Source organism: Anoplopoma fimbria, chromosome 3, assembly GCF_027596085.1.
Source record: "Anoplopoma fimbria isolate UVic2021 breed Golden Eagle Sablefish chromosome 3, Afim_UVic_2022, whole genome shotgun sequence".
NCBI lineage: Eukaryota > Metazoa > Chordata > Actinopteri > Perciformes > Anoplopomatidae > Anoplopoma > Anoplopoma fimbria.
The window spans coordinates 22381444-22408753 of record NC_072451.1 but is presented as its reverse complement, the minus strand read 5'-3'; the positions used below and the strand labels follow the sequence as shown (position 1 = coordinate 22408753).

Genomic DNA, 27310 nt, shown 5'->3' with positions numbered 1-27310 from the left:
GACGGAGTTCCTGGTGCGCCGGTCAAATAGGTCCGACTGGCAACCGGGGGGGGATTCAACTTCGTAGTCAAATTTCCAATCCCATAAAGAGGTAGGATGCTTCCACAAATCGCAAGGAAATTGTGTTTTGTGCTGAAAAATAAAAACCAATGTATTAAAAAAAATATATTTATTTGGAAATTTATTTCGCATCTTTATTTTCTAATCGGTTGCCAGTATTGCAGGACTTTTAACAGGCCATGAGCTCCGACCAGACAGCCTGCAGACGGACTGGCTGCATCTCCGCTGCTGATGCCTGTGTGGAGCCGAGAGCTGCAGATGCGGTCTGGGTCCTGAACTAAAAACCAGAGGAACCATGGACAACCCGGAGAGGTAATTCTGCCCCATTGTTGCACGTTTATTGTTCCATTGTTCGTTTACCTGGTTCCCTATTTGCCACATCGCCTCTTCGTTTCCTGCTGGTCCGTAGAATGGCTGCTCTCTTCGCACCTTCTTCTGTTATTATTTGTCCAAGGAAACCCCCGATCGTTGTCCCCTCTCTCCGAGGTTGTGAAATGAGACGAAGGTAGAAATCCTGCAGCTTAAGGGGTGCTGCAGGATTTCTTTTTCTTTTTTTCCCTAAAAAAAGAAAATGCAGTAATTCACCGTTTATAGGCTGCAGCATTAATCTTATATACATGCACACATGTAAGGTCATTGTGATGAGGATAGTGATGTGGCTGCAGCTGATCCTGCACCTGGACTCAGTGCGTTGAGTTATCAATAACACCATTTGGATTTTAATCACTCTGCATTTTCCAGCAGAGACGGATGCAAAACACTACCGAGGGCATTTGGTCAAACATGTTAGCCATTGCTGCGGGTCTTCCAAGTGCATAGCGGTGGGGATGGGAGCCCTTGTGCACGACCACACTTTAATCCCCTGAGCGCCACAGAAAACCCCCCCATTCACTAGCAGAAATGATCCGGCGGCTTGCTTGGCACGGTGGTATCCTAACAGCTTGAAAGGCCTCATTGTTGCGGTGCAGCTGGCACAACCATGCGTACGTTCTGATTGGTGTTTCCCCCAGACCGGCGTGTGCATGATTCACACCCGGCTGGACCGACTATGTTACTGTCTCTTCCCCCAGAATAGGTTGGGATGCCCTCGTGTTTTAATGCTAGGGTGGGGCTCTTCATGACTAATTGATTGTGAAAAATGAGTGATTCCCAAGCTGGAGTTCAGGGGAATCCTGCAAAAGGAAGACTAGTTTACCTCCTGACACCACACTCTCCACTGGATGTCCCTCATAAGGACCAATGCTCCTCAGATGATTTCCCAAGGGACACAACCTTAATCAAGGGGCCTGTCTGTGATCTGAGGCTTTTCTGCTTTGCGGAGGGGTCTTGATCACAAAAATACGTCAGTGAACTCCTGATCTACACATATCCAACGATACTTTGTCACCCCCTCATACCTGTGGCCCCCAGGTGTGCCTGTAATGCTCAGGGGTGAGAAGGAGAGCAGCTGAGGAGGAGGAGATGGGCTGCACCTCTACCAAGCAGGTGTCTGCGGTGCCCAACAGCGAAGAGGGCCAGAATAAAGCCTACAGCAACGGGGACCTCCTCTCTGGTCAGTCTGCTGTCTTTTCATCACATTTCTAATGCACCTCTATTATCAGGTGGTATTCCACCTCCTTCTTATTCTTGCTTTAATTTGGGGTTAGACTGACCTTTTAATAAATATTAGGTTTTTGCCACCATTCATCAATGTCAGTCACAGTTCCCATGTAATTCAGCCACATTTATATCGATATGGCTGTGTTATCAGTATTGATTAATGATTCTGCTCTTAGGATAATGAAGGAACCATTGATTAGTGCTTTATTAAAGGCAGGTGCACATGAAAGGTCAAACAGTTAGAGCTATATATCACTTTATTATCAAATCTTGTCGAGGGCTGCAACTAACAATTACATTGACTATCAATTCATACAGCAGTATCATTTCGCTATTTTTGTATTCTCTGAAATGTGAGAAATGTCTGAGTCCATGTCGTCTTATTATTTATTGTTTAGTCAAGATATTCAGGTTGCGTTTATGTTAAAAAGCTACTAATTCTCACAGTTTAGAAGTTGGATTTGGTAATTACGGTTTAATTTTCTGTTGGTTTTTAGTTTATTAAGCAAATCAGATCATTTCAGCTCTCTTTGTTATTATATAACTATAAAAAACACTGTATATATTTTGTATGTTTTGGTAAAACAATTTTTTTCTGAAGGTAAAAAAAGGACATAAAGCTCACATTTCTGCTATGAGCAAGCATTAATCACTGCTGAGATGTAAAAAGAAGTATCTACCAACATGTGTTGTTTCAACTTTTCCCATGAACAGAAAAGTTGTGATTTAAAAAAATATATATTATAATAATAATAATGATAGTAACTATGATAATAATAAAACACAGTGGAAATGCAAAATATGACAAAGACTTGCAAAATGGTTAGCCATGATTCATAAGTGCTGGATTTGAGCTTTTAAACTCTTGTTAACTGACAAGCTGTTTCTTTCTGTGAGCCAAAATAATAACGTGTTATAACTATATCAGTCCATCAGGCCGTCATTACTATGCATCGTTACAGTATTTTCACATCCTTCTTTCTAAATGTGTTGGAGTGAGATAGAGGAGGGGGCTGTGCATGTGTGAGTGAAAAGATGGAGAGGCAGAGAAAAGAGGAGAATCAGGCTGACAGCTCATGTGTTCGCAGTTTGCCAACCATTGTTAAAAGAGAGGATTTAGTCTGGAGCGTGAGAACTCGAGCACATAATTACTTTGCCAAGTGCTGAACTGTGAGAAACTATTAGCCGGGGAGGATTGTGCTGTGAGTGGGTCGTCCTCTGCTGTCGTGTTTTAATAAGAGGAGATGTGTTCCTCTCTGCCTCTCTGTCACAGATGAGTACAAGATGAAAGGAGTGGAGAAAGTCAAGTACATCAGCGGAGAAGAGGGAGGCATGGACGGCCAGGACAGCACAGTGCGTGGTTCTATTGTGTTCTTTTTTTCTATGTCTTTTATCATGTTTATAACAGGACATTTACGAGAATGATCCCCTCTTTGCATCTGTAAAAAAATTTATCAAAATGAGTCATGACATAAACTTCACATTCAGACAATTTTTGGAGGATGGATTTTGGAGCTCTGTGCTGCATCGTCCGCATATTAATGAGGACAAAACTGAATTAATTTGTATTAGCACCCCACAATTGTTATGTTAATATTTTTTGATATCTGATTTGTAAGTTTAATTAGTTAATTGTGTGCTGTGCCTCATGCTGTGTTTTCTATTCTGCTGAATAATGGGACATAAGACTTTTGGATTAAATTGCTGATAATTGTGCTTGCTTGGATGTCCTGCAGGAGAAAAGTGCTCTCCTTGGCAAAGGTCAACACATGGATGAAACAGGGTCCAACGGAAATGGAAAGATTCTGTAAGTGTCACAGACTGACGATGATGTCACAATATCATTTAAATGTATTTATATGATGTGTATTATAGTGTGTTTGTCTGTTTTCTTCAGTCAACATCTAAACTCCTCGTCATGCCTTCAGTAATACTTCAAGGCTCTAACCCGCTTTGATATTTTCCTTTGCAGGAGCATCCACTCCTCAGAGAGTCAGCAGGAATTCTTCAGGATGTTGGATGAGAAAATAGAAAAGGTAATAAATGACAAGCCATCATTTGAGTCACTTTTTGTTTCTATATTTTTGAAAAAAAGCTCCCACCACCAAATGGCATAATGGAGGTAATCCTTTCACTGCATTAAATCTGTAGCAAATGGGGACACAGCAGAGGCCATATGTCAAAAAGAAAAGCCTGTCATGTCCTGTGCTTTTCACTGTTGTTGAATGTTGCACCGAGTGCTGCAGAGCGATTGGATCTGGACAAACAGAGGATTGGTTTGGATAAACTGGGCATCCTAATGAATTTTATTGTTTACTGGCATTAAGGATAAGTGATAAATGATATCATAGAGTATAAGGCTTCCACTATTATTATCTCTGCCAGGTTGATCATGCAGTCAGTTGCGTGTGTGTTTCTCTGTCTGTCCACGGCTAATCTTGCATTTTGCTGCAGTACACGGCATGATATTTTTTTGCCCAGTTATGGCTGCATGCGCCAAGAACTCTAGAGGTTGTGGTGACCGACACGTTCTCCAAACCCTGTTTATTGTCTGCTCACTCACTACTCTTAAGTGGCCCCCAGCCGGTAGAGGTTGCTAGTGATAACACAGCTTAGTGCATGTCTGCTGACCTTCAGTGGCTACTCTGTTCCCAGAGACACAGTGGGGAAAACAGTTTGCTCACTTTAATTGTTTTGTAAAGAATATGAAATACATACCATCAAATAAGACTAAAAATGTAATGTACACTAACATCCCTGTTTTGATTAACAGGGCCAGGACTACTGCTCAGAGGAGGAAGATATGACATAGCACTGTGGTCGAGTATCCGTTGGCCTCGATATGAAAGAACTGTCAATGCAGTGTTACGGACGGATCGAACCAAGTGTTACCATGCAGGAGGACTGTCCCTTGTATGTAAACGCCTGAGAAAAATGGATTAATGACTTGAATCAAGCACCTTTTTGCCCTCCTGCTCACAATATAAGTTCCTGCTAATATATCAACCAAGAAGGAAAAGACCACAAAAATCAAAGATGGTTTAATATTTAAAGTTCTTGAGGGTTTTTCTTCCTTAATCAAGCCATTACAGGATGACTGAGTTCGGGATTTTGAGGAACACTTGCTTTTCTTTCCATCCTTTGAATAAGTCCTGGAAGGTTCAATATACATGGCTGTTACCGAGACTTCCTATAAACATTCAGACTGTTGCACAGAAACATTTCCAACAACAGAAGCAACCTGCGCTCTCCTGGACACTCAAAGTGAAGATAATGTCTATCTGCATCATTTTGAGTATTTCATTCTTGAATGCCTCCCTGAAAACTCAACATGTTGGACACTTCCTGCATTCCAAGACACAGTATGAACCTCTTTTCTACAGAACGTCGGCCAGTACAGTGTTTGTCTGTCCATGTCTGTTTCTGCTATGAAGTAGAGTATTTATGTTGAATAAGGCTCAGGGTTGAAGTGTTGTAATATCTGTCTCATGTAGTCAAGTCCCTCCTTCCATTCAGACACTGTTGCACCATTTAAACTCTATCACACTCATGCACTCACACAGCAGGGTCGCCGATGTCCACTACTTCAGTATCTGTCCTGTGTTAAACCTACAGGGTGGACACTGCTACGTCACATAATGAGTCTGATTATGTATTACGCTAACCAGTGTTATGTTGTTGTGTTCAGTTTCTATGTTAAATTTCTGGCTTTCTAGAAAAAATAAAAAGCGTTTTCAGTAACTTATTCACACAGCTGGCAATATTGTGTTACTGTAAAGAAGAGCCAACAGAACAACATGCCAGATGAATCATTTGGTAAGCAATATATGTTACTCATTGAAGCTCAACAAGTCGAGTATTCAAATGAATACACCATTGCTGCTTTAACAAATGGTATTAAATATGCTGCACCGTGTCATATAAACTTACCATAAGGCACGGGAGCTCGAGAAAACACTGAAATTGGGTGATAAGATTATTAATGGACAGCTCAATGCAGTTTGGTAATGAGAGCCCAATTGATGGCTGATATTAACAGGCAATTTTATCGTATCGATATCAAGTAACAAGGATTTAATTACAGAAAAACTAAGGATATCACTCAGAATGTAGCCTTTTCCGATTTTAGACGTGGGATACTCTGACATTATTCTGGTTTCAAGATAAATCTATGAACAAAAACGAATATATTAATAATATAAGATATAACAATATCGTGTCACTATGGCACTGTACTAACAGCTAAAAATGAAAGTAGGTTTAACAAACAAAGGCAGGAAAATAAATTACAAATCCAATTGGCTCCAACCTCTGAATTAGTTAATTAATAGAAACACAAAGTTAACGCATACAAATAAACTTAAAATCCTTGCAAACACGTGATTTCGTTCAACATACCTCGTTTCGACTGGTATAGCTTTATTTACTATTTACTTTTCCAGTGTCCGGTGCAGCCGTCACTGTAGATACCACCATTATAGTTTTTCACATCGGTCAATGGTACTTTCAAAATAAGATACTTTTGTTTTTAAGAAAGTAACAAAATAAAAAGCAAAAAATAAATAAAAACAGATATGATTTGATCCCCTGGGATCTAACTCATCAGGTCCCGCTTGAATGTTTTGAGGAAGGCAGGTGACCACATACTGTCATGTGTATGGTTTTGTGAACACGTCCCTGATTACACTGAGGGAGTACCTGGTCAGCAAATCTCTCAAACAAGGTGTTTGAGAGAGTTTGCAATCTGTCACAGTCAGAACTTTGACAATGGGTCAAAAGTTTTAACGAATCACAAGCCAAAAAGTTGCAAACCCCTGAACTAGACATCGCTGTTTGAATACATCTAGCTTTTTCTTACCAAGAGCATCTATATGGGCACTCTGGTTCGGTACATTTGCACCTGCTGCCATGTTTCGGTACAGATAAGCCTTATTTTTTAAGAGCAGCTTACTCAGACAGACAGACCAACCAACTGCCCGACTGCCTGTCCCCTTCTGCTCTTCTATGTTTCTTCAACAACACCAAGATGACGCCCCTCTAGCTGGTCAGTGCTTCTGCCGTCTCTTCCTGTGCTGCCGACGTCCCAGATCCTGGACGGGTCCAGAGGGAGGGTCCGGCGTCACCAGCCCATCGGTCATCCTCTGATAGACCAGGGTGGAGTCAGACGCTACAGCACACAGCAGCATGGGGAAACCTCTGTCCAGCACGTGACGTATGCTGCACAGCAGAGAGGAGGAAGCTGTAAGTTTTGGGAAGACATTTTTGTGATAATAAAAGTTTTTTAAAACCAAAAGAAGTAAAGGGCAGCACGTTTGAGAGCCTCTCCAGTGTCTCATTACCTCTTGTGGCTCAGAGATCGGTGAACAGGCAGAGGCAGAACTGTCTGGACGGGTGCTCCTTCTTTCTCCCTCCCTTCCAGCAAAATCACCTGCAGCTCGGGACTCTTGACACAAGACACCTCTTTCCACTGACGCACTGCGGAGAACAAGAAACACACAGAGTAGAGTGAGAGCTGCAGCCTGGGTCTGTAGCTACCGTTAAAGAAGCCACGTTCATGTCCTAAATATGTTTTAGGGAAATTAGGAAGTTTTAATAAGAAGAGGAGTCGTTCACAATCTACTACACATTGAGGGATTTAAAGGCTGATTCTATCACTTATTTCCCCTCAAGATATTTAACCTTTGAAAAGTGTAACGACAAACTAAAATGAATTGAATGAAAATGTAATAAAAATGGTTTCTCCTTTCTTCACCGTAAGTGTCTGTTAAGTGCTGAAGCAGCATTTTAACCATAATGGTGGGAAATAAAACTTACAGTAAATACAACTGATTCTTGTTAAAACCATTATTGATTCATGTGAAAATAAATTATATTTAAGAAATAATATCACCCTGTTAGATGACCGTCCTGTCTCTGCATGACACACAAAAATAGACACAAAAGTAGAAGCTCTTGTGACTCACACTCACCCTCAGTAAGATCCATGTACACGAGGAAGGCTGCGTGTACTTGTGCACTGTCCACAACCTCCAGACTCTTCATTTGTTGATACTAAAACAAGAAAAACCACTGTTGTTGTTTTTTGCATGATTTAACAATAGACCTTTGAATGCATCGCGGAGCTCCTCTAACACTCACTGTTGGATGCACAAGGATCCAGTTTGGAGGTGGAGGTTTCTCTGACTCATCTGCTCTTTTTGACGCTTCAGACATTTTATTTAATAAACCAAATGACTCAAACCACTGTCTCATTAAACTCTCATTAAACCAAGGTCTAATGCCAGCACATATCGCTGCTGTTACGAACATGTGAGAGTTGTGTTTTCAGGTTTGCGCCGGTGTGCTACAGGGTAAGTTGTCCGGGTGGAAAATCTTACTCATTCTTTATTTCAGCGGGACTTGGGAACAGGAGCTGCCTTACCGGCTGAACGAAAGGCACAAAAAAACATTTAGTTTCCATTTATGGTTAATTGATTGAAATTCTCTCCTTTTTTATAGTAAGGTTATTTAATATCGTTATTATAGATTATTATATAATTGTTTTGATTGTGTGTGCTAGTACACAAACTGTAAGCAAGATGAAAAAAGTAGATAAATACAAATTGTGGTTAAACAAATACAGAAGAAATTAGAAAATAAAATTAGAAAAGATTATACATTTTTTTATGTTTTACAATACATTTGAATTCAAAGTAAGAATAAAATAATAAGTATAAGTATTTATTTATTATTATTTTTTTATTGCATTTGATCAAAAATGGTAGAAAATCTTGCATTTAAGATTTAGTTTGTAAAGTGTTTTTTTTATGAAAGAAAATGTTTTATTTAGCAAACCTTTTCATTAGCAAAAAAAGGGTTAAGGTTAGCAGTGCTAATTTGTCTAAACTGACCAATTTTGGCAAGATTAACAGCACTGTATAAATGTTATTCTTCACATTCTACAATTATGTTCATCATAAATCCAGTCATTTCTCAGACAATTGTGAAAACTACACAAAGATGAAAAAGAAAGAAAGACAGAGAGAAAAAAATACAGAGAAGTGAAAACAAAGAGGTGAAGTCAGTATTGTTTCTTGTGATCTCAGGACATCCTCCGAACACTGTGGACAACAGCACCACCATGCTTCAAGAGGGGATCAAAGGAGCTCAACACTTTTACCTCTCGGTGAAGTGGCAGCAACTTCATTTATTATCCAGATTTGATAGAGTGGTAGTAAACCTGATATCCTCTGATCCTAAAATATTCATATCATTATTCTGTCCCTCTTTCTTTCAGCTTATATGCAGACGAGCAGGGTCCCAAACGTATACCAGACACTCAGTTTACCCACGTAATGAAGTTAAAGCAGGCAGCACTCAGAGCTGCCTGACTAGTTTGGACTGAATTTATACTGGTGAGACAGAAAGATACTGTGAGGCATGGAGGATGAAGTGTCCTATTGTTCAGAGGAATTATACACTATCACAGTATCTGGTTAATTAACATCACCATTCTGTCATCTTTTAATGTTTCTTCTCCATCCCTCAGTTTGTCGACAGTGACAACCTGCTGATAAACCGCCAGGTGCTACCTGACATGAAAGCATATATATATATATATATATATATATATATATATATTTTTATATTATTTTTTTTTTATTATTTTTTTTTTATTAACCAAAACACTGACAGAGGCACTCAGTAAGCACACCCTCTAAATGTGCATATTATGTAGTCGACTATATAATTGACAATTATAGGAGGTATTTAAAGGCTCTCTCTCTTCAGTCTTTGCTCACTTTTCTTTGTTCCTATATGAACATTTGGTTCTTCTTGCTCTCACAGTCCTGACACATGCCTCACTACTCTGTTAAAGCCCACTGCCTCTCACTTCCTGTTCTCCCCTCTTATTTGACTGTTTCACATCAGTTAGCTGTTTAACTGATCCAACAAATCCCTTTGAAACCCAAAGACTGTGCAAGAAAAGACAAATATGCTAAACTTCATGTGAAGTGTGAATGTGTAACTTTACTTTCCTGTTGCCTACACCATGGGGCCTTCACAGTCTTTGAACACTATGATTAAAGAACAAAGAAAGATGGGATTTGATGAGGTACTTCTATTACATTTGTTATTGCTAAAGAGATATCTCCTGGTTAAGGAGTGCTGATTGAGTGAACAGATATTTTTTTCTCCTCCACTTCCAGATATTTTTCTGATCAATCTGAAGTCACATTACCAAATGTAACAAAACTACAAGTAAAGGTCCCGCAATCAACGTTTTTACCTACAAGAAACTATAAAAAAAAAAAAAAATAGTGATATAACTTTGAATGAAGTTATTCATATCGTATAAATGGTTAATATTAACACTGATGCGTCCGGGTTGTAATTGAAGTGAATCTAACTTTTACCAGCACACAAAGCAATTGTAACTCAAGGCCCACTTACTTGCTTGCTCTACAGCTTTTGACCATATAAAATGGTCCTCATCAGCTGACTATAGGCCACCTTTTACATAAACTTGAATGAGAGGTGCTCACAATCGTGGAACGTCAATGGCATTTCCATGGCAACTGAGCAAACTCAATCTGATGAGGAGGACCTGGTGACATGGTTGAAAGCTCCAGAAGCAAGTGAGTGTGCAGTGAGCTAAGATGGTTTCGCCAAATGCTGCTACCCAACGTTATGAAGCTCTGATTTTGTTTACTTTATATACAATTGGTTAGTTTGTTCTACAACAATATATCACATTTGGTATATTTATCTTATGTTTTACAGTGATTGTAGACAAATCTATAGACGGATTGATATGGCGGAGTGAGTAAACACATTAGTCTAAATAGGATCTAGTAGTATATCTCAAAATTGCCTTTTAGCACAGAACTGGAATAAATTACTTTTTACCACTGAGATTATGCTCTTTCTATGTGATAAAATAAATGCTATTGTATATTGGTATATACAGATGTATTAGTGGCCTGAATTTGAAAACACACAAGCAGAATATTAAAGTTCCTTTCATGCTGACTTTTTAATGGGTGTATTTAGCATCATTGTTGTAGAAATTGACTGTCGAAATGAGGCTTCACCTGTCAGAGAATTTAAAAAATCTTATAGCTGACTGTGATTATGAGGAAATATGTTTCCTTTGGTTGTCCAGAGGTGATACAGGAACCCATATTCAGATGACTTTTTGACTGAAGTGGAGATTGGCTGCTTCCTCAGCCACTACAACATCTGGAAACAGGTAGCTCTGTGGATGTTTCAAGCCAGACGTAGCTAAGTGCAGTGAAGTTGGTGTGGCAGTTTGATGAACAGTGACAGTATGGAGGGGTTTCAGCTGTTAAGTGTTGATTGCTGTCATGGGTCTCCCCCTAGGTGGTGCGGCAGGAACTGTCTCAAGTGACTGTGCTTGAGGATGATGTGAGATTTGAGCCCGGGTTTTGAAGCTTTTGAAGTTTTGAGGCTGGTGACTATCATTGAAAATGAACAGAATGGGATTTCATATTAGTGTCTTTGTTCAGTTTTTGTCTAATTTTCATCGCTTGTACGTTGCATACTCATATTCCAAGCACCGCAACCCCGTCGTTCACGTTTCTGTGCTCATAAAGTTATGTAGGCCGTAAGCTGCTACCGGTGAAGAAGCCAGAGCTCTGGGTGAAGGGAGTCAGTAATCGGGGGCCCAAAACCTCCTGCAAGCAAAACCCCTGAACAAAATGCTGCCTTTTTGACTACCTATCTTGATCAACAAGCACCCCAAGTGAGTTTCACCCACTGAATGTACATTCAAATGTTATTCTTTGAATTCTCGTTAGATCCTCTTGTATTCAGTCTAAAGTCGTCAGGTCAACCTCCCTGCCCTCCAGAGACCAGTACATGCAGTATTTTGAGAAGAGAGACCTGAGAGCGTTTTCAGTTGAGCCTCTGCTCTTCCCACCCACAAGCCCGACACAGAGACCTCCACCATCTTTGATGACGAGGGTGTGGAATCAGAATGAGACAGAGACAGTGAAACTGAGAAAGAAGGGTTTCTACATTTTGCTCCTCACTCTGCTAGTGGAAACAGAGATGAACGCTGAGGGGACTTATGTCGTATTACCCATTAAGGCTAGTTTAACATCCCCCCCAATGTGAACAGTTGTTCTAAGATGGAGCACATTTTCTGTGTTCATTTAAAAAGCTTGTGTATAAAACTGAAATGATGAAAAAAAAGAAGATAATCCTTTATTAGTCCCGCAGCGGGGACATTTGCAGGCTTACAGCAGCATAGAGTTAAAGTGCACACAAGAGACATAGTAGAAGAAGACAAGCTAAAAAATAAAATATAAAAAATAAAAAATAAAATAAAACAAGTATTATAAATAAGCAATAAAAAAAAAAACAGTAGAAAAAACAACAATAACTGAAAATTATATTTACAGACAGAAACCCCCCCCCCCAACTATTTTAACTATTTTAACTTTTAAAACTATTTTTGCACAGTGTAATGTGTAATGTATTGCACAGGTCTGCTGGGAGCAGAGTTGGTTGTGCAACCTGACAGCAGCAGGAAGGAAGGACCTGCGGTACCTCTCCTTCACACACCGGGGGTGAAGCAGCCGGTGGTGAAGGAGCTGCACAGAGCTGCCAGGGTGTCCTGCATGGGGTGAGAGGTGTTGTTCATCAGGGATGAATACATTTTTAGTTAAAAATAACCCTCTCTAAACCTTACCCTAATCATCTCAGTTGATATTGGGCTCTGGTGGTATATTATATAGTGGCATATTTCAACCAATTTTCATTCAAATTGGTTTGGAGCTTTTGGGGCCCCAGAGCGGTTGCTTTGATGTTAACCGGCTTTCAAAACATCCAAGACCACCCATCGAGACATAGACTACAAATTATAGTGTGTCTTATAGTGAAATGTCTTCAAGGTTTATAGATTCCTTGTAATAACTATTTAACATCAAACTCAGTTTAAGTCATACAAGCTCACAAATACACCTGTTTCTTAACTGCATTTGTGTATCTATAGTTTCAAGTTAAAGTTTTTTTAATTTGAACTTTTCCACATGACATTTTTCACGTTATTATGATGTTCTCTTGCTGACATACTAACAAGATGGAAGTTGTCATAAAACATATCACATTATATCACATTATCATGTTATATTGAGAAATGTTTAACAAAACTCTTTTCTTGTTTAAACAGGACATTATGTTTTATAATGGGCCTAATATATGTCTAGGTGGTGTGATATAACTACATAAAAGTATATGTTGTTATAAACAGAAGTTCCCTGTTAAAACATATTTTGGTATTAAGAAACAAAAAGAAAATATGTCATGATTAAACACAATAATATTTTGTTTTAACATATAAGGGATCTTGTTAAAATGAAGACATTATAAGAAGAAACCGGCACTTTTTTGCCATTGTTGCAGCAATACACACATATAATTTATGAACATAAACTTTGGATAGGACTTAAATGCATTACTGGGTCAAGATGTCACCAGTCTTTCAACAATGGTGACACCACTTTATTTAAAGCTATTTGTTTAGGAAATATGTCTATATAGAGCCTATCTAGATTTTTTTAAATGCCTCTTTGTTCCTACAGTGGAACCTCATTGAGCAGAAGAAAGAAACACAGATGAACACAAAAATCAACTTAAAGATTTTTATTCTTAAAAAAAGCACTGGTATTTTCATGTCAAGCAAACAATGGAACCATTTTATATTAGCGCTGTTCCGTATCACAAAATGAGTAATTAAAAGAATATTTAAACCACACAATTTTTGGGAATAAATTAATCAGCACAACAAAAGAAGTAAAACATGCTTGTACTTAGGTGTTGCACAGGAAATATTGAAACTCCAATGCTCAAAATTTAAGACACCTGAGAATATAAATATCAAAACAACTCGTTGCAGCAGTTATTTAGTTCCACAGTTCTTCCTCTTTACCTTAACTAAAGCTTTGACAAGAGGAGTTTTTTAAAAATTACATTAATGTAAAAATTAGGCATCAATTTAAAAAACATCCATTTTTGTACAATGTGCATATCTGAATTAGTGTGGTGACAAGCGAAATCATCGCGTCTTCTTTCTCAGCAAGGCAGCAAAATTAAATCCAAAGTGGACAAAGCTCGTCTGTCATCAAGCCACATTCAGTGATATGAACAAAAGGATTTGGACTGAGCTCTTTCAATTTACATCTGCAGTGAAGTGACAGTTTACAGATATTTGTTCTTTACATTTTAATACCCCTTTTAAGCCTCTGCCCGAGGCAGCAGCGAGTCTCTCCCTTGATAACTAAGACTGCTGCTGGGCTTTAATGACAGGGGCTTGATTTATCCCAGAGATTCATTTGCTACTGACTATTAACAACAGAAGTTCATTGAGGCAGGAAAATGAAATTCTGCTGCTATACAGGTAGTAGTGATGTTGCATATAAAGACAAGATAAGGGCAAGGGTACATAGCAGACCATCTAGCTGATAAAAACTCATTTCTGAAATCCAAGGTTCGATGGCTATTCAGGACTTTCCGAAAGACGGTTAGGATGGATTTTGTAAAGACACCGATAGAAAAAATAATCAGTGAGGTATGTTCTGATTGTGATATTATAGCTTTGAGACACAGACAGAGTCTGTGTGTGAAGACGCTCCCATCTGTGAGGAAGGATGGGAGCAAATATTTCCATTTGAAGACGTAAAAAAACAGATATTGTGTGTTTCTTCGTTAAACAGTCCATGCGTTTGCAGTTACTGCCAGCAGCAACCAAAAACTGTCAACAGATCAAGCTTCAGAAAAATGAAATGTGTACAAAATTTCAAAGCATTGCATTCACTCGAATTAGTACAACTCCCGTTAAAATGAGATCAACAGTGAAATGGTAAAGGTGGTTTGACATATGAATGAGGAAGACATCTGAAGTCTGAATGTGGAGGAGACAAAGTTGACAGGTCTATATAGAAAGAAAAAAAAAATACATATTCCATAACAAGAGATGGTCTAGATGACTACGGCACACTAAAAGAAAAACAAAGAAAAACTACCAACAACTTCTTGTATCGCGCTTTCAAAAGCACTTGGACAAAAAGGCGGTTTTCCAAACCATTGGTTGTTAACACATTAGCAAAGTTCCACAGTGCTTGCTTGTAGAAGCATAGTAACAGTGCAAGCCATTACACTATTCAGCCAAATACACCTGTAAGAAAAAAGTGCCATATTGCATAATGAGTATCTGTGATGAGCCCATGGGAGGGCATGTATACCTATACAAGGATCCAACTGTAAACATGGTGCAAAGTAGTTATGACATAGTTTAAGGCTTTAAGTGTTTTTCACTGAGATAAAGGAATATGTCCATGCGCTGGACAAACAGTGTGGAAACATTACACAAAAACAAAAACATTCTACCTCTCTCCGTAATCAGACCTGGATACTCTATGTAATTGATTAGATTTTAAATATCTAAATTACTTGAGATTTGCTGATGGATGTTATTTTTCCTGAAATACATCGCCGATTATTGACTTTTTTTGGCATATAGGAATATTTAGTTGTCAGTTTTCCTAAAATTGGACTAAACAGACTCCCAACAAATCATCTGTTTTTCCAACATTGCAATGAGTCTTTATTACATTGGATATTTTGACTTGTCAAAAACACAGGTACAACCAATAGCAACATTGGCTGTTTCTGGTTCACAAGTGCCTGCTGGTTCAATGACACACCTACATAGAATAGTCATCATTATCTTATTATTTATATTAGTTGCACCTGTGCTTTTGCTGCTTTGACAAGTCAAAATGTGCACCTGAATAAAGGTCTACTTGTTTCAGCTTTCCTGAATGGGAGCAGAGTAGTAGTAGTAGTTTTTGAGGCAGGTGTATATGTTAGACTTCTGGTTATTTTGCTGCTGAAACTCAAACCATACAGAAAAACCTGGTACACCTGATCCTAAAATGCGTTTTAACATCTGGCTCCACACCCCTGATGAGTGAGATTAAGACTTTTACTTTGAAGGCAGCAGGCTGAAAGTCAAGCTCAATTTATGTACTCTTTTTTTCCCCCAAAACATATTTTGACATCATAGCAAACACACTTTTCCCAGTTCTGTTGCTAACAAAAAATGTAAATAAAAACACATACACACCGACACTCACAGGCAATGCCATCCTATCAAGAGTATACTGTTACCCCTAATATAAGGACTACAATTCATCACACGTATTAATTCTGCTGCTAGTAGCATTACCATTTATCTACATTAAAAGCTTAAAGCTTATATACATTTGCATCAGTATTAGACATAATACTACTGTGTATTATGTGCCAGCATTTCATGAGTAATAACTGATCTAGACTTAAGGATGGCGTGCAAACAGCCCCTCTACAGCTTGATCCACTTTTTTTTGCAAAATCAACATTTGATCATTAGTTAAACTGGATGTAAAGAAAAGATTACAAAACTGACTAAATGATGGTTACCAATGCAATACAAAAATGAAGGAATGTGTCACCACTAAAACTTTTATATGGAATCAGCAAAGCTAAAAAAAGAATTAAAAAAAAAATCTAGAAGGCTTCTAGTCACTGCCTCACTACCTAACATCACAATTGTGTGCTACTCGTGGTAAATAAATGGTACTTAAGAGCACAACAACAATCTACAAATTAACCACAAGAAAAACAGAGGAGTTTTGGCTAATGATGAATGTGCAGATTTTAGCAGAAAATGTGAAAAAATCCCTGCAAGTTGTGGGTTTTTGAGAACATGAGGTTATTGTTAGGGTTGGGTTTATCAATTAAAATCTGCTTAATGATTCCCATTCTAATCGAATCCTGAGTAAGAAAAGAAACCAAGGTATGTTGAAAGTAATAAAACACATTTATTTTCATAAGGTTTAGGCTGCCATATACATGTAAAAAATGACAGTAATTAGTAAATCGTTTTTTGGTTAAAAACTGAAAATATATATAAATAATCTTTGTTGAGCCAAGTCGAATGGTTTTACATTTGATTTCGCTCTCTGAGGCATTAAAGCCCAATATTATTGTCCTATTAGGCAATTTGAGGCAACCAATGAGCATGACTGCTTTATGGTATAAGTAGTTTTACAGAAGTTTTGCATCAATGTGATGAAGTACCTTGATTTGCCCTGTATTTAATTGAGTGGATTAACCAAAAAACAGACATTCTCATCTGGTTATGTTATCTATAAAAATGTTTAATTTAATTTAACTGTCATGATACAGGACATCTAAAATGTTGCATTCTTAAACCACTCTGTAGTAAATGTGTTGTCATACTGGGCAGAATTTTTACCCTTGCATGTATTTATTTTCACGCACTGATAACATTTCAGTGCATCGTTACTGTCTTGCCTGAAGAGTAGTCGCACTTTTGAAAGCTAGCTTCAGCCCGACAGATTGTAAACATTATACACGTACTTTGATACACGTGTAACCGCCGATGTAAATGAAGTGCATAGGTCCAAACTTAGTTTTCAGGAAACGATAAGTGGAATCGAAAAGCACATTTCTTAACGAAACCCCACCTCTTATAGATTTGGAGCATTCTAAATACCCAACCCTAGTTATGTTGAGCAGATGGATAGTGGTCACATGACTCATCTTTGTTGATGGAGGGATGAAGCTGCTTCAACCTCACATCCAGCTCTGTGTGTGTGTTGTTTATGTTGTATGTTATGTGCACATTTTTTAGTACAACACAGCAATGCTAAATCCTAATCAGTGGATCTGATTGTAGCTGGTTAACTTGAAACCTCTGAGACCTTCTGTGCTCCTTCTAGGAAACCCCCGACCCAAACCATTCTAATGGTGCATGACTGGGCTGGGGGAGGAGGACGCGCCCTTGTTGCGGCCCAACATGGAGGGCTGGAAGTCAGGGTGGCGACGGGCGTGCTTGATCAGGTGGTCGCTGCGCATGAAGCGCTTATCGCACAGTGGGCACAGAAAGCGTTTTTCCCCTGTGTGGGTACGGGTGTGGCGGGCGAGCTCGTCGGAGCGGGCAAACTTCTTCTCACAGTCGGGCCAGGTGCACGGGAAAGGCCTCTCACCTGAAGCGTGGAGGCAGAGAAGAGAGGGGAGCACCATTAAACAACATATCATTAATCATACTCTTACAATACAAGCATGCATTAGATTTTTTAATGACTAAAATATGTTACCAACACATGGGAGATGATCACGTATTCCGATTGTGTACAACTATTAAGAACTATTAAGAACGTTTTCACAAATGCAGTACCACGGTGAAATAGCAGCCGGTATGGATAATTATTTCCATTAGCGATAATCTGCGAGTTTTTCTAGAGACATTGATTAATCGTTGGGTCTTTAAAATGTCAATAGATCATAATCAACTGCTTTCAAATAAACAACATGTGGCAGAATAGGTTTGTTAAAAAAAATTTAATTGAACAAATGTATTCGTGGATAAAATATTGGTAAGAAATGTGTGACTACAACCCTGGGGCAAAATAATACCAGTTTAATACCAATTAGGGTCATAAATCTACTGCCTGCATTACTTTTATGAAACACTCTGTATCTCTGCATTGTTAAATACGTGACAAAACATATCTAGGATTTAGATTCTCCAGATTAGTGTTGCTAAGCTACTACTAGCCTTAATCTCTTGCAGGCAACATGAGCAACACCAGGATAAAGCCAGTAGGATGCTCGGTGCCATTTTCAAGATCACAAAGCCAGGCCACGTTGTTGTTGCAGATTTCTTTGTGGGCGTTCCCACCACAGTTTCTTTGACCCGTTTCCTGTCCTTAATCCGTTCGCGCCTGCTCACTGACCCTGAACACACCGATTTATTTGACTGAAAACGCACATGGACATTCCCACTTTCATTCTGACAGGTGGATCCATTTCCAACAACATCTAGCTGCTACAACGTGGCAACACACTGTCGAACAAACCGAAGTGAGGTGCAACTACACATGCAGTGATTTCCCTCAGCAATCAACCAAAAAATAAATGAAAACGTGTTTCTTTCAGACATGGGGGTGTGACGCATCCATTATCGGACGCGCCCCTCTGCAGCTCTCCTCCAAACGTTTTAGCAATAATTTACACATCTCAGCGGAAAAATAAATCAATGTAAACTCGTTAGCAGACGCCAGGAAAAGGAGGTGATGCCTAAAGGAGATAAAAAAACAAAACTTAGCAGCCAAAACATGAAGCACTTGCTGCTGCTGTCTTTGCCCGACAATGAACCCTCTGCTGTCGACGTTAAGGTTTCGTCTTACGTTCATTTCATATGCAAATGCTGCGGGAGGAAGACCATCGTCACCGATTTTACCGTCCAGCCCAGTTCTTTTGTTAGTTTACTTCTTTGTCAGAGTCTCAGAGAGGAGTTTTTTTTCCTGTCTTTCCCTCTTTGTGTGGCCACGTTAGTGCATGAAGTCGGGGGTAGATGGGGGAAAAACATCCACAACCACCACACTACTGATACTGCTCCTATGAAGCACAAAGGAGCACACTTCCCATGTTTCTATTGGTATAATAGCACCGTGATTACACTATGGGTGCATGTCACCGACGTACAGAAGTTGGGGACAATGTGTTAACAAACTAACTTCATGTGACCTGCTGAACAAGCACACTGTTGGTTGGTGTGGTGTGTGTGTGTCCGTACCTGTGTGTGTCCGGATGTGTGCCTTCAGGTGGGACGATTTCCCGTAAACTCTGTCGCATCCGTCAAAAGTGCACTGATGTCGCTTCACCGGGGACCGCGGGGCCCCCACACCACCTCCTCCTCCTCCTCCTCCTCCTCCACCCCCTCAGCTGCTGCTGCCCGGGCACCGGGGTGGCTGAGGGGGTCATGGTAGGGGTGGTGGGGTCGGACAACGTGGTGTAGCCGCTCTCCCCACCACACGAGGAGTTGCTGCTCTCCGAGTAGGCCGACATGGGGCGGAACTTGCCGTGCAGGTCGGTGAGGATCCCGGCCACCGCCATCATGTTGGCCCCCTCCAGCCTCAGCGCCTCCCGGACCTCCCTGTCCTCGCACGACACCTCCGGCTCCCCGGGGAGCAGGCCCACCGTGGCCGCTTGACTGGCGGGGGCGACCGGGGTGGGTCTGTGCAGGACGGGGCCGCTGGATATGGACACCAGACACTCGGCGGCGAAGTAATCAGACGAAGCAGTCAACGACATTGTTATCTGGCTTGTTCGGGGGGGGGGGGCTTTATCTGGAGAAAAAACGACCGAAAAAGAGATCCTCCAGGAGGGGCTAGTAGTCTGAGCCTGACCTCGTTTTCATCAAACTCGACGAACACACCGTTTCCAGCCGGGCTTTGTTACAGCCATACAGCGTCTGGGCAGTTTGAAGAAAACACTTAAGTTTATCAAAGAAAGATAGAAATGAGAATAATAATGTGCTAAAACCGTGCCAGTGCCTCCGGGCCAACATGCGCGTCCCTCACCGTCTGACGGTTCATTGTGTCTGAGCCTCCGAGAAAGCCGGTCAAACCTACGCCCCCTGGTCCTGACTGACGGTGCGTTCAAGACCTGTCAGACAAAATCGGATCGAGGTGTTGATGTGTTTTAATTTCCTTAAAAGCCACCCTGGTGGGCTTATATTAGTAAACTACAATTGCTACAATATCGATATGATTTATACTTTTAAGTCACTGTCCTATAGCAAAGCACAAATCCCAATGTTAAACTCAAACGGTGAAAGGGAGCATCTAGTTGTGTTCTAGTTGCATGTTTCTATATATATACCACTAAAATAAGTGTATTACTGTATTTGTTTTATCATATAAATCCTATGTTGCATACTTATGTAACAAAATCCACTGCTCTTACTGCTACTACTACTACTATTGAATGACCTAAAAGTTTAGGTGAAAGCAGGTTAACAGTATTTGTAAGCGAAGTATCTAAAAAATCCAATTTTTTCAGGTTTTTGAACGCAGCGTCAACGAGCAGCACGCAGTAACTGACGTCGCAGCTCGGGCGTGGACCGGGTGCATCCTGGAACGTAGGTGGTAGGCAGCTTTGGTAATGATGGGGGAAGGAGATGGGGTTTGAAGGGAAGGCGTGATGGGTTATTTACTTTTATCCATACTACGTGGCTGAGTGTTGCAGGGGTTTTTTAATACACATTTCTGTCAAATAAAGTTATATGAAGAGACTTTATAGTCCCTAAATAACTACTTTCAACGTTTTTTCTCACAATACACAGACACGCTTGTAGCCTACATCACTTTTGTCTTCAGATAAGTTAGTTGTGTTGGTTATTAATATTGACAGTGTGTGTATGTGTATGGGAGTGTTTATAATCTCCAAGCAAATCCATTCTATTGTTGAAGATGTACAACAGCAAAAAACAATGGCAATTACTATTGCAGTTTTTGTTTTCTAGTGCTACTCTATTGTACTGCATAGGGTGTTGATGTTATTTTGTCCTGGTCTATCCCTGCAGATTACTATGTCATTATGCTGCTGGCCTGCCAGCGTCCAAACTGTTTAACTTTCCTGCAATAAACTGAATTTTCCCTTTCATATGTGGCTCATGTCTTGTGTATGTTCAGGTTAATGGGGGAGTAAGAAAACTTTTTTTTGTGAGGCCCAGTGCTCTGTCAAGTGATTGGCTCAGTGAGTGTTTGTAGCCCCATCTTAGAAGGCATTTCCTGATTGGTCGCCGTGAGCACCATGGGTCACTGTGGAAGCCCACATACAAGTGTGGTCTTTCAGTGGCTGGGAACAGTGCTTGGTTTTCATCTCGCTTACATGTGGAGGCTTCAATGCAGCCAGACCTGCCGTGACTTAGGGTTGCTATGGCTATGTCCTTATTACTTCTCAATTGTCTAAATTTTGCACTCATTTTTCTCCTGCTACAGGTGAGTTTTATGGATTTTGTTGTTTTTGTTTTGTGCTTTTTTAATTCATGCTGTGCCATTTGATTTTCCATTAAATTTAGAGTTGACTAAAGTCAAGAGGACATGACTTTGAGTGTTCAGTGTATAGGTATAGCAGGCATTGTTTGAAAAACTTCTTTGTCATAATGTCTAAGGTTTTTTTTACCTGATTTTCAATGCAGAAGGTGATGGCTTTCAGACCGAACCAAATCTCTGTGATTCAAGTTGTGCTGGTAAGATCTAGTTTGTTGCTTATGTTGAAAATGATGCATGCTCACTGACAAATACTTAAATACATTTTTTTCATTCAAGACATTAATGTATTTTTACTACAAGAATTGCCTTAGTCTTTGAATCTCTCAAATATTGTTTCATGTCTGTAGGGTTTCCTGCCCCTGACTTGTCCTATCAGAGAGGGGTGAGGTATACTTACAGATATAGCACGACAATTACCACAACCCTTCATGGATCCAATGCTGGCAGGAATGGATTGGCTTTGGACTGTGTGGTTGATATTGACGTGGTTTCAAAGTGTCACCTAATGATGCAGGTCAGCTTTAATAAAGGAGTTTTTGAAAAAGGAAAGATACATAAAGTAGGCTACTGAAAAAAGTCAATGATTTATGTACATGCTTGTCCAACAGATTAGGAATCCACAGATAAAGCGTCTTTCCCCTCAGAAAGAACACTCTGTTCAACGTTTAAAGAGCTTGAGGTATTATTCTTCAAATTTCTCACAATTTGATGTGTTTTTATAAAGTATAGTGAATGAATGAATGTTGTTCTGCATGCATGCATGTGGTTCTGTCTTTTTTCGGCCTGCAGCAATCAAAAGTCCGGATAATTTAGGAATGCTACGACTGTTTTCCCTCCGAATGTGATACTCTGTTCAGATGCTCCACTTGTCTGTGTTCCCGGCTCTCGGGGGGGCTCATCTGGTGTTTTTGTTTCCCAGAGAGTCACTGGAGAGAACGCGCCTCAAGTTCTCCCTCCAGGAGGGTAAGGTCACGGCCCTCTGTCTCCAGGAGGGGGAGCAGGTGTGGGCCCTCAACATTAAAAGGGCTCTACTGAGCATGCTCCAGACCTCCCGCATGGCCTCCAAACAGGAATTGGAAAAGGAGGTGAGGGTTAATGAGGGCTATGTTCTATCTTATAAATGCCCAATCAGTTTTTTTCCAGGATTTCAAAATAAAACAACTACTTGTTCTAGTCTTACAAATACCACTTCCACTCCTACTACAAACAATAACCGCCATTAACACCAATCTTGCCTTAATAAAGTGCATTCACATGGTGATTATCTGACTTTTCTTAAACACATCTTTCTCAGACCGATCTGTACGGGTCGTGCACCAGCAGCTATGAGAGGAGAGGACCTGTGCTGCTGAAGAGCAGGGATCTAAAACAGTGTCAACAGTCCAGGCTGGCAAACTTCTGGCCCCATTCAGTATCTTTAACTGAAGATACAGTGAGTTTATCTCTCTTCTGTGTTTGTTAAAAATTTGGCTTCAACTGTGCACACAAGGCCATATACCTTTTCTGGGAATTGTAAGGGATTTTAGCAACTCGGTGGAGTTTACATTCTATTAAATTAAAAAAATATATGTTATAGGCTGATTACAATGTTATTAAACTTTTTTTTTAGATCAAATTAATACTTAAATGATTCAATAGTTCTCGAGTTTAATTTTATTACCCACTTTGTGGAGCTTAGAAACATCACTTAGACTACAATTTTGGTAAATAAAACAAGTCATTTAACACAACATAGTTTTTTGTTGGACTTCGACCCGTGTTCTCAGTGCTACTAAAATCTTAGCTATGGCCCTGGTGGTACATTATGCTTGTAGATTCCTTTTTTCTATACTCTCTGATATATCTGAGTTCTAGAAAAGTGGAAGTTGAAAGTGGGCAATGACGTTGGTTGTCACTTTTCTGCACCACAGAAAAAGAGGATGTCCTTTTTAGCCAACTATTCTTATAAATATTACTTCAGTCATTTGGTTCAACAGATGGTCTCAATTTATGCTTTTTTGATGGGAGGTTTGTTGTCTTTTTTGCTAGTCGGTGCAGTCAGAGCTGCACTGTGTTCAGAGGCATGGAGCCACAGTAATGGAAGAGGTCAACTGTACTGAAGCCGTTTCCATGGCAACTTGGTCCAATGCTGCAGGGCTGGTGAAGACCCAAACAGTGTCTACCTTGCTCCTGCTCAGAGCCCAACCGGGGAGTCCTTCGGGAGGAGGTCAGGAGAAGAACCAACACCTTATTTACTGTGCTGTTCTACAGACATGGACCCTGATGCTTGTTCTCCTCAATGCACTTGCAGATTCCTTACGTCTTGGAGTGCTAACTGACCTGCAGTTTGAGGATGAGGGGGCTTCAAGGCCAGGAAAAGCCAGAGCATCAACACTTCAGCAAGCCAGTCAAACTGTCAGGATGTTATGTAGCCTCACCTCAGACCCACAACTGGTAGGACTCAACAGGTTGCAGTCAGCTTTAATCTGTAATTATCTGTAATTAACACTTATTGTTAGTTTCAGTTTACCTGTCTTACACTGTAGGTGCTGAGTCCTTTCATTAAATTAATATAAATCACTTATAAGTAGCTGTACACAGCCATACAACTATTGGCTTGTTTGTGTTTATATCTGCGGCTTGACCTCCCCTGTGGATTTGCTGTGTATCATTTCAATGTGTCCCACACACAGGAGGTAAATCAAACCCAATCTGGTAACCTTCATCTTAGTCTTTTTACATGGGATGTGTTTAAAAGAGGCCATCAGAGCCTGACACACTTTGTAAATTAAATAACTGTGTTGGGATCAGGTGATTGATGTGTTAAAAAATAGTCCAGAAAACTGGACAGTAAATTTCCCTCGTTTATGATCCCTATAATATAAGTCCTTATATGTGTTTGGATTTTCTCCAAGGTATCACAAAAGTTCCTTCAACTGGCTTTCCAGCTGAGAGATCTGACCCTTTCTCAACTCAAGACACTTTGGCAAGAAGCGTCTTTCAAGTGTCGCAATGACTGGTGAGTATTTCCCCAGTGTTTTATATAATGGAGCATCTTGTGTCTGGTCCTTCAAGTTTTCATCAACATCTCTACATGATGGTTTAAGTTGGTCATTTCCACACTGGTTACAGTTATTCAAAAAATCTTGTACTACCAGTAAATTGTATTAAAGCCGAATGATTCTTGTTAATGGATTACAATTCTAAAATGCGCAGCCTCTGGCCAAGTCAACAAGTAAAGAACGATCAGTCTGTGTGGGACAGCAGCCAACCGAATCAGAAACTACTCTGAGACACAGATGACGTACAGTAGAGTGTCCCCTCCTTAATCCTTAGCATTGTCCATCGCAGAATATCGCAAATACACCTTTATCATAGAGGACATTTTGACTTGTTAAACACAGGTGTAACTGATAACAAAATTAACAATGACCTCATTTCACGTAGGTGTGGCAGTTCTGTGTTGTGCATTGCATGACTCACTGGTCCAACTAAATGAGATGGAGATTAAAAAAACAGCTCATGTCAATATGAAGCTACAGCTAGCAGTCTGTTAGCCTAGCACAAAGACTGGAAACAGGACATTCTTACAATGCCACAATGTAATGTGGGACCCAGGTTACAACAGAGGTTGATATTGATGCTCATTAACTGTTTAAACAGGCAGCCTTTGTTGGATGCTTTACCAGCCTGTGGATCTGAAAACTGCATCGTACTACTGACCGACCTCATGAGGAACAAAGAGCTGGAGGAGGAGCAGGCTAACGCTTTTCTCACCACCATTGCCCTCATCCCTCATCCATCGCCACAGATCATCGACTCCATCAATGTAGGAACATCTATGTGACATACAGTACCAGTCAAAAGTTTGGACACGCCTTCTCATTCAACTACTTTGAAGAATCTAAAATATAAAACATATTCTGGTTTGTTGAGCATTTGTTTGTTTACCACATAATTCCATATGTGTTCCTTCATAGTTTGGATGTCTTCAATATTAATCTACAATGTAGAAAAAAATTAAAATAAAGAAAAACCATTGAATGAGAAGGTGTGTCCAAACGTTTGACTGGTACTGTTATGACCTAAACCCTCTCATCAATGCTAATCTCTTGATTCACACCTGATATATAAATCAAATTGATGCCAGAGATGTAGAAATGTAAGTAGATTCTGTATCCATGGATACAAGTAAACATCTTCATCATAGCTCTTGTGAAAGAAACATTAAGGCCTAGAGGCTGAGTGCATACTGTGTCCCTGCTGTCTGTGTTAGGCCTTACTGGAGGTCCCTGAGGTTCGGTCCAAGGCACTGTTAGCTGGATCATCTCTGGTCTATCAACTGTGCAAAAGGTCTCAAGGCTCCTGTAGTGACCTTCCTCAAGTACAGTCATTCATAGAGACGCTTGAGGAAACCCTGAAGGACGGCTGCGAGGGAGAACAACCCACTCAAATTAAGGTGCTTTTCAGACAAAGACACATTAAAAACTGGCAATTTTACATAAACAATGCCTAATATACATGTATTTTGTCAACCCGACAGCTTTTTTATGCACTGAAATCAGTGGGAAACACTGGTCTGTCTGCTCCAGCCTTCATTCCTCTGCTGAAGTGCTTCATGCTCGGCCACTCAACACCACTGGAGCTAAGACTTGCTGCCGTCCAAGCCTTCAGACGCTTTCCCTGCTCAGCTGATGTGAGTTGATTCTGAAACTAATTCTTAAAGGGACATATCATGAGAAAACACTCACTTTTTCAGTACATGTGCATATAAATTTGGGTGTCTGGAGTGCCTAAATCAGAAAAGCCTTCCTATGTAACATGTAGCCCCATCATTATACCGCTCCCCATTTCCACCAGTATCTCCACCCACGGCTTTAAAACTACCTTTGAAAAGGTGCACAATATTTCTCTCTCATGCCAATCAGAGCAGACTTTTCTGTTTGGGGGCTTAATGACACAGGCGCTAAAACAGAGCGTTTCAGACAGAGGGTGAATACAGGTATAATAAGACAGACAGTATGATAAATATTATGTGTTTATATGACATTAAAGCATTGAAACATGTTCCATTAAAAAAAAAAAAAAAAAAAAATACAAATATGAAGCTGAAATTAGCATTTTAAGTTCCCTTTAAGTCAATACTGAAATAATGACAGTGACATCAAGATATTTCTTTAAAGTTGTGGAAAAACAAAACTTAGCTTACTTTCAGCTTCCTCTGCATAACAAAATAATTTGACACCACATGGATCCTGGACCTTTTAATTGATTATAAGCCAATGTTCATTTTTAAGGGAAGGTTTAATCACTCAAATTTAAATATATAAGTTTTCATATCACAGAGGCTGTCGTTTTAATTGATTCATGATGAGTTGAGGTGGAGGTGAGAGGTGATCGGCATTATAACCTCAGTGACTGACAGGAGTTTCCTTCCTTTAGAGATCTGTGCTGTTGCAGCTGTACCAGTCCTCCCAGGAGGATCCCGAGGTCAGAATCGCTGCATACCAGCAGCTCATGCACTGCTCTGATCAGAACGTGTTTGAAGTGGTGAAGATGACGCTGAGGAACGAGACATCCAGCCAAGGTCTGAATTAAACCACCGTAGTTTGTAGAGGGGATGCTCATAGCAGCTACTCCCAGTGAAAATATTTAGCAAATGATAATATTGATGAACTAAGTCTACTAAATTATGTATCTTTTAAAATCATTTGCTTTACTGAATTTCAACATTTATTATGTAAATAACAGAAATATTG

At 39.9% G+C, this 27310-nt stretch overlaps 3 protein-coding genes across 3 annotated transcripts; 1 reads left to right on the top strand and 2 right to left on the bottom strand.

The window, feature by feature from the left end:
- Positions 1–9: 9 nt before the first annotated feature.
- On the top strand, positions 10–5547 carry zgc:55943 (uncharacterized protein LOC406337 homolog). Its single transcript, XM_054626019.1, has 7 exons — positions 10–91; positions 225–372; positions 1471–1612; positions 2933–3012; positions 3396–3466; positions 3632–3695; positions 4433–5547. Exons 3-7 carry the CDS (start codon positions 1522–1524, stop codon positions 4469–4471), a joined length of 345 nt encoding a protein of 114 aa, XP_054481994.1. The 5' UTR covers positions 10–91; positions 225–372; positions 1471–1521; the 3' UTR covers positions 4472–5547.
- Positions 5548–5585: 38 nt separating this feature from the next.
- Positions 5586–7991, bottom strand: tsen15 (TSEN15 tRNA splicing endonuclease subunit). The gene is made up of 4 exons (XM_054625993.1): positions 7798–7991; positions 7629–7710; positions 6999–7134; positions 5586–6876 (listed from the first exon to the last, which is right to left on the bottom strand). The coding sequence occupies exons 1-4, from the start codon at positions 7966–7968 to the stop codon at positions 6705–6707; spliced, it is 561 nt and encodes a 186-aa protein (XP_054481968.1). The 5' UTR covers positions 7969–7991; the 3' UTR covers positions 5586–6704.
- Positions 7992–16506: 8515 nt separating this feature from the next.
- Positions 16507–20113, bottom strand: zgc:153115 (uncharacterized protein LOC768186 homolog). The gene is given in 3 exon segments (XM_054626661.1): positions 16507–17717; positions 19310–19445; positions 19447–20113. Coding segments are annotated over 3 exon segments (762 nt in total). The 5' UTR covers positions 19828–20113; the 3' UTR covers positions 16507–17472.
- Between the last annotated feature and the right edge of the window lie 7197 nt (positions 20114–27310).

What these genes read in the sequence shown, in the direction of transcription:
- tsen15 (XM_054625993.1), bottom strand. Translation starts at nt 7,968, where the DNA reads ATGTTCGTAACAGCAGCGATATGTGCTGGCATTAGACCTTGGTTTAAT. An exon ending in GGATCCTTGTGCATCCAACA is followed by an intron (nt 7,711 to 7,797) that starts GTGAGTGTTAGA and finishes TTCTTGTTTTAG; the next exon opens with TATCAACAAATGAAGAGTCT. An exon ending in CGATCTCTGAGCCACAAGAG is followed by an intron (nt 6,877 to 6,998) that starts GTAATGAGACAC and finishes TCTGCTGTGCAG; the next exon opens with CATACGTCACGTGCTGGACA.
- zgc:55943 (XM_054626019.1), top strand. Translation starts at nt 1,522, where the DNA reads ATGGGCTGCACCTCTACCAAGCAGGTGTCTGCGGTGCCCAACAGCGAA. An exon ending in AACGGAAATGGAAAGATTCT is followed by an intron (nt 3,467 to 3,631) that starts GTAAGTGTCACA and finishes TTTCCTTTGCAG; the next exon opens with GAGCATCCACTCCTCAGAGA. An exon ending in TGGATGAGAAAATAGAAAAG is followed by an intron (nt 3,696 to 4,432) that starts GTAATAAATGAC and finishes TTTGATTAACAG; the next exon opens with GGCCAGGACTACTGCTCAGA.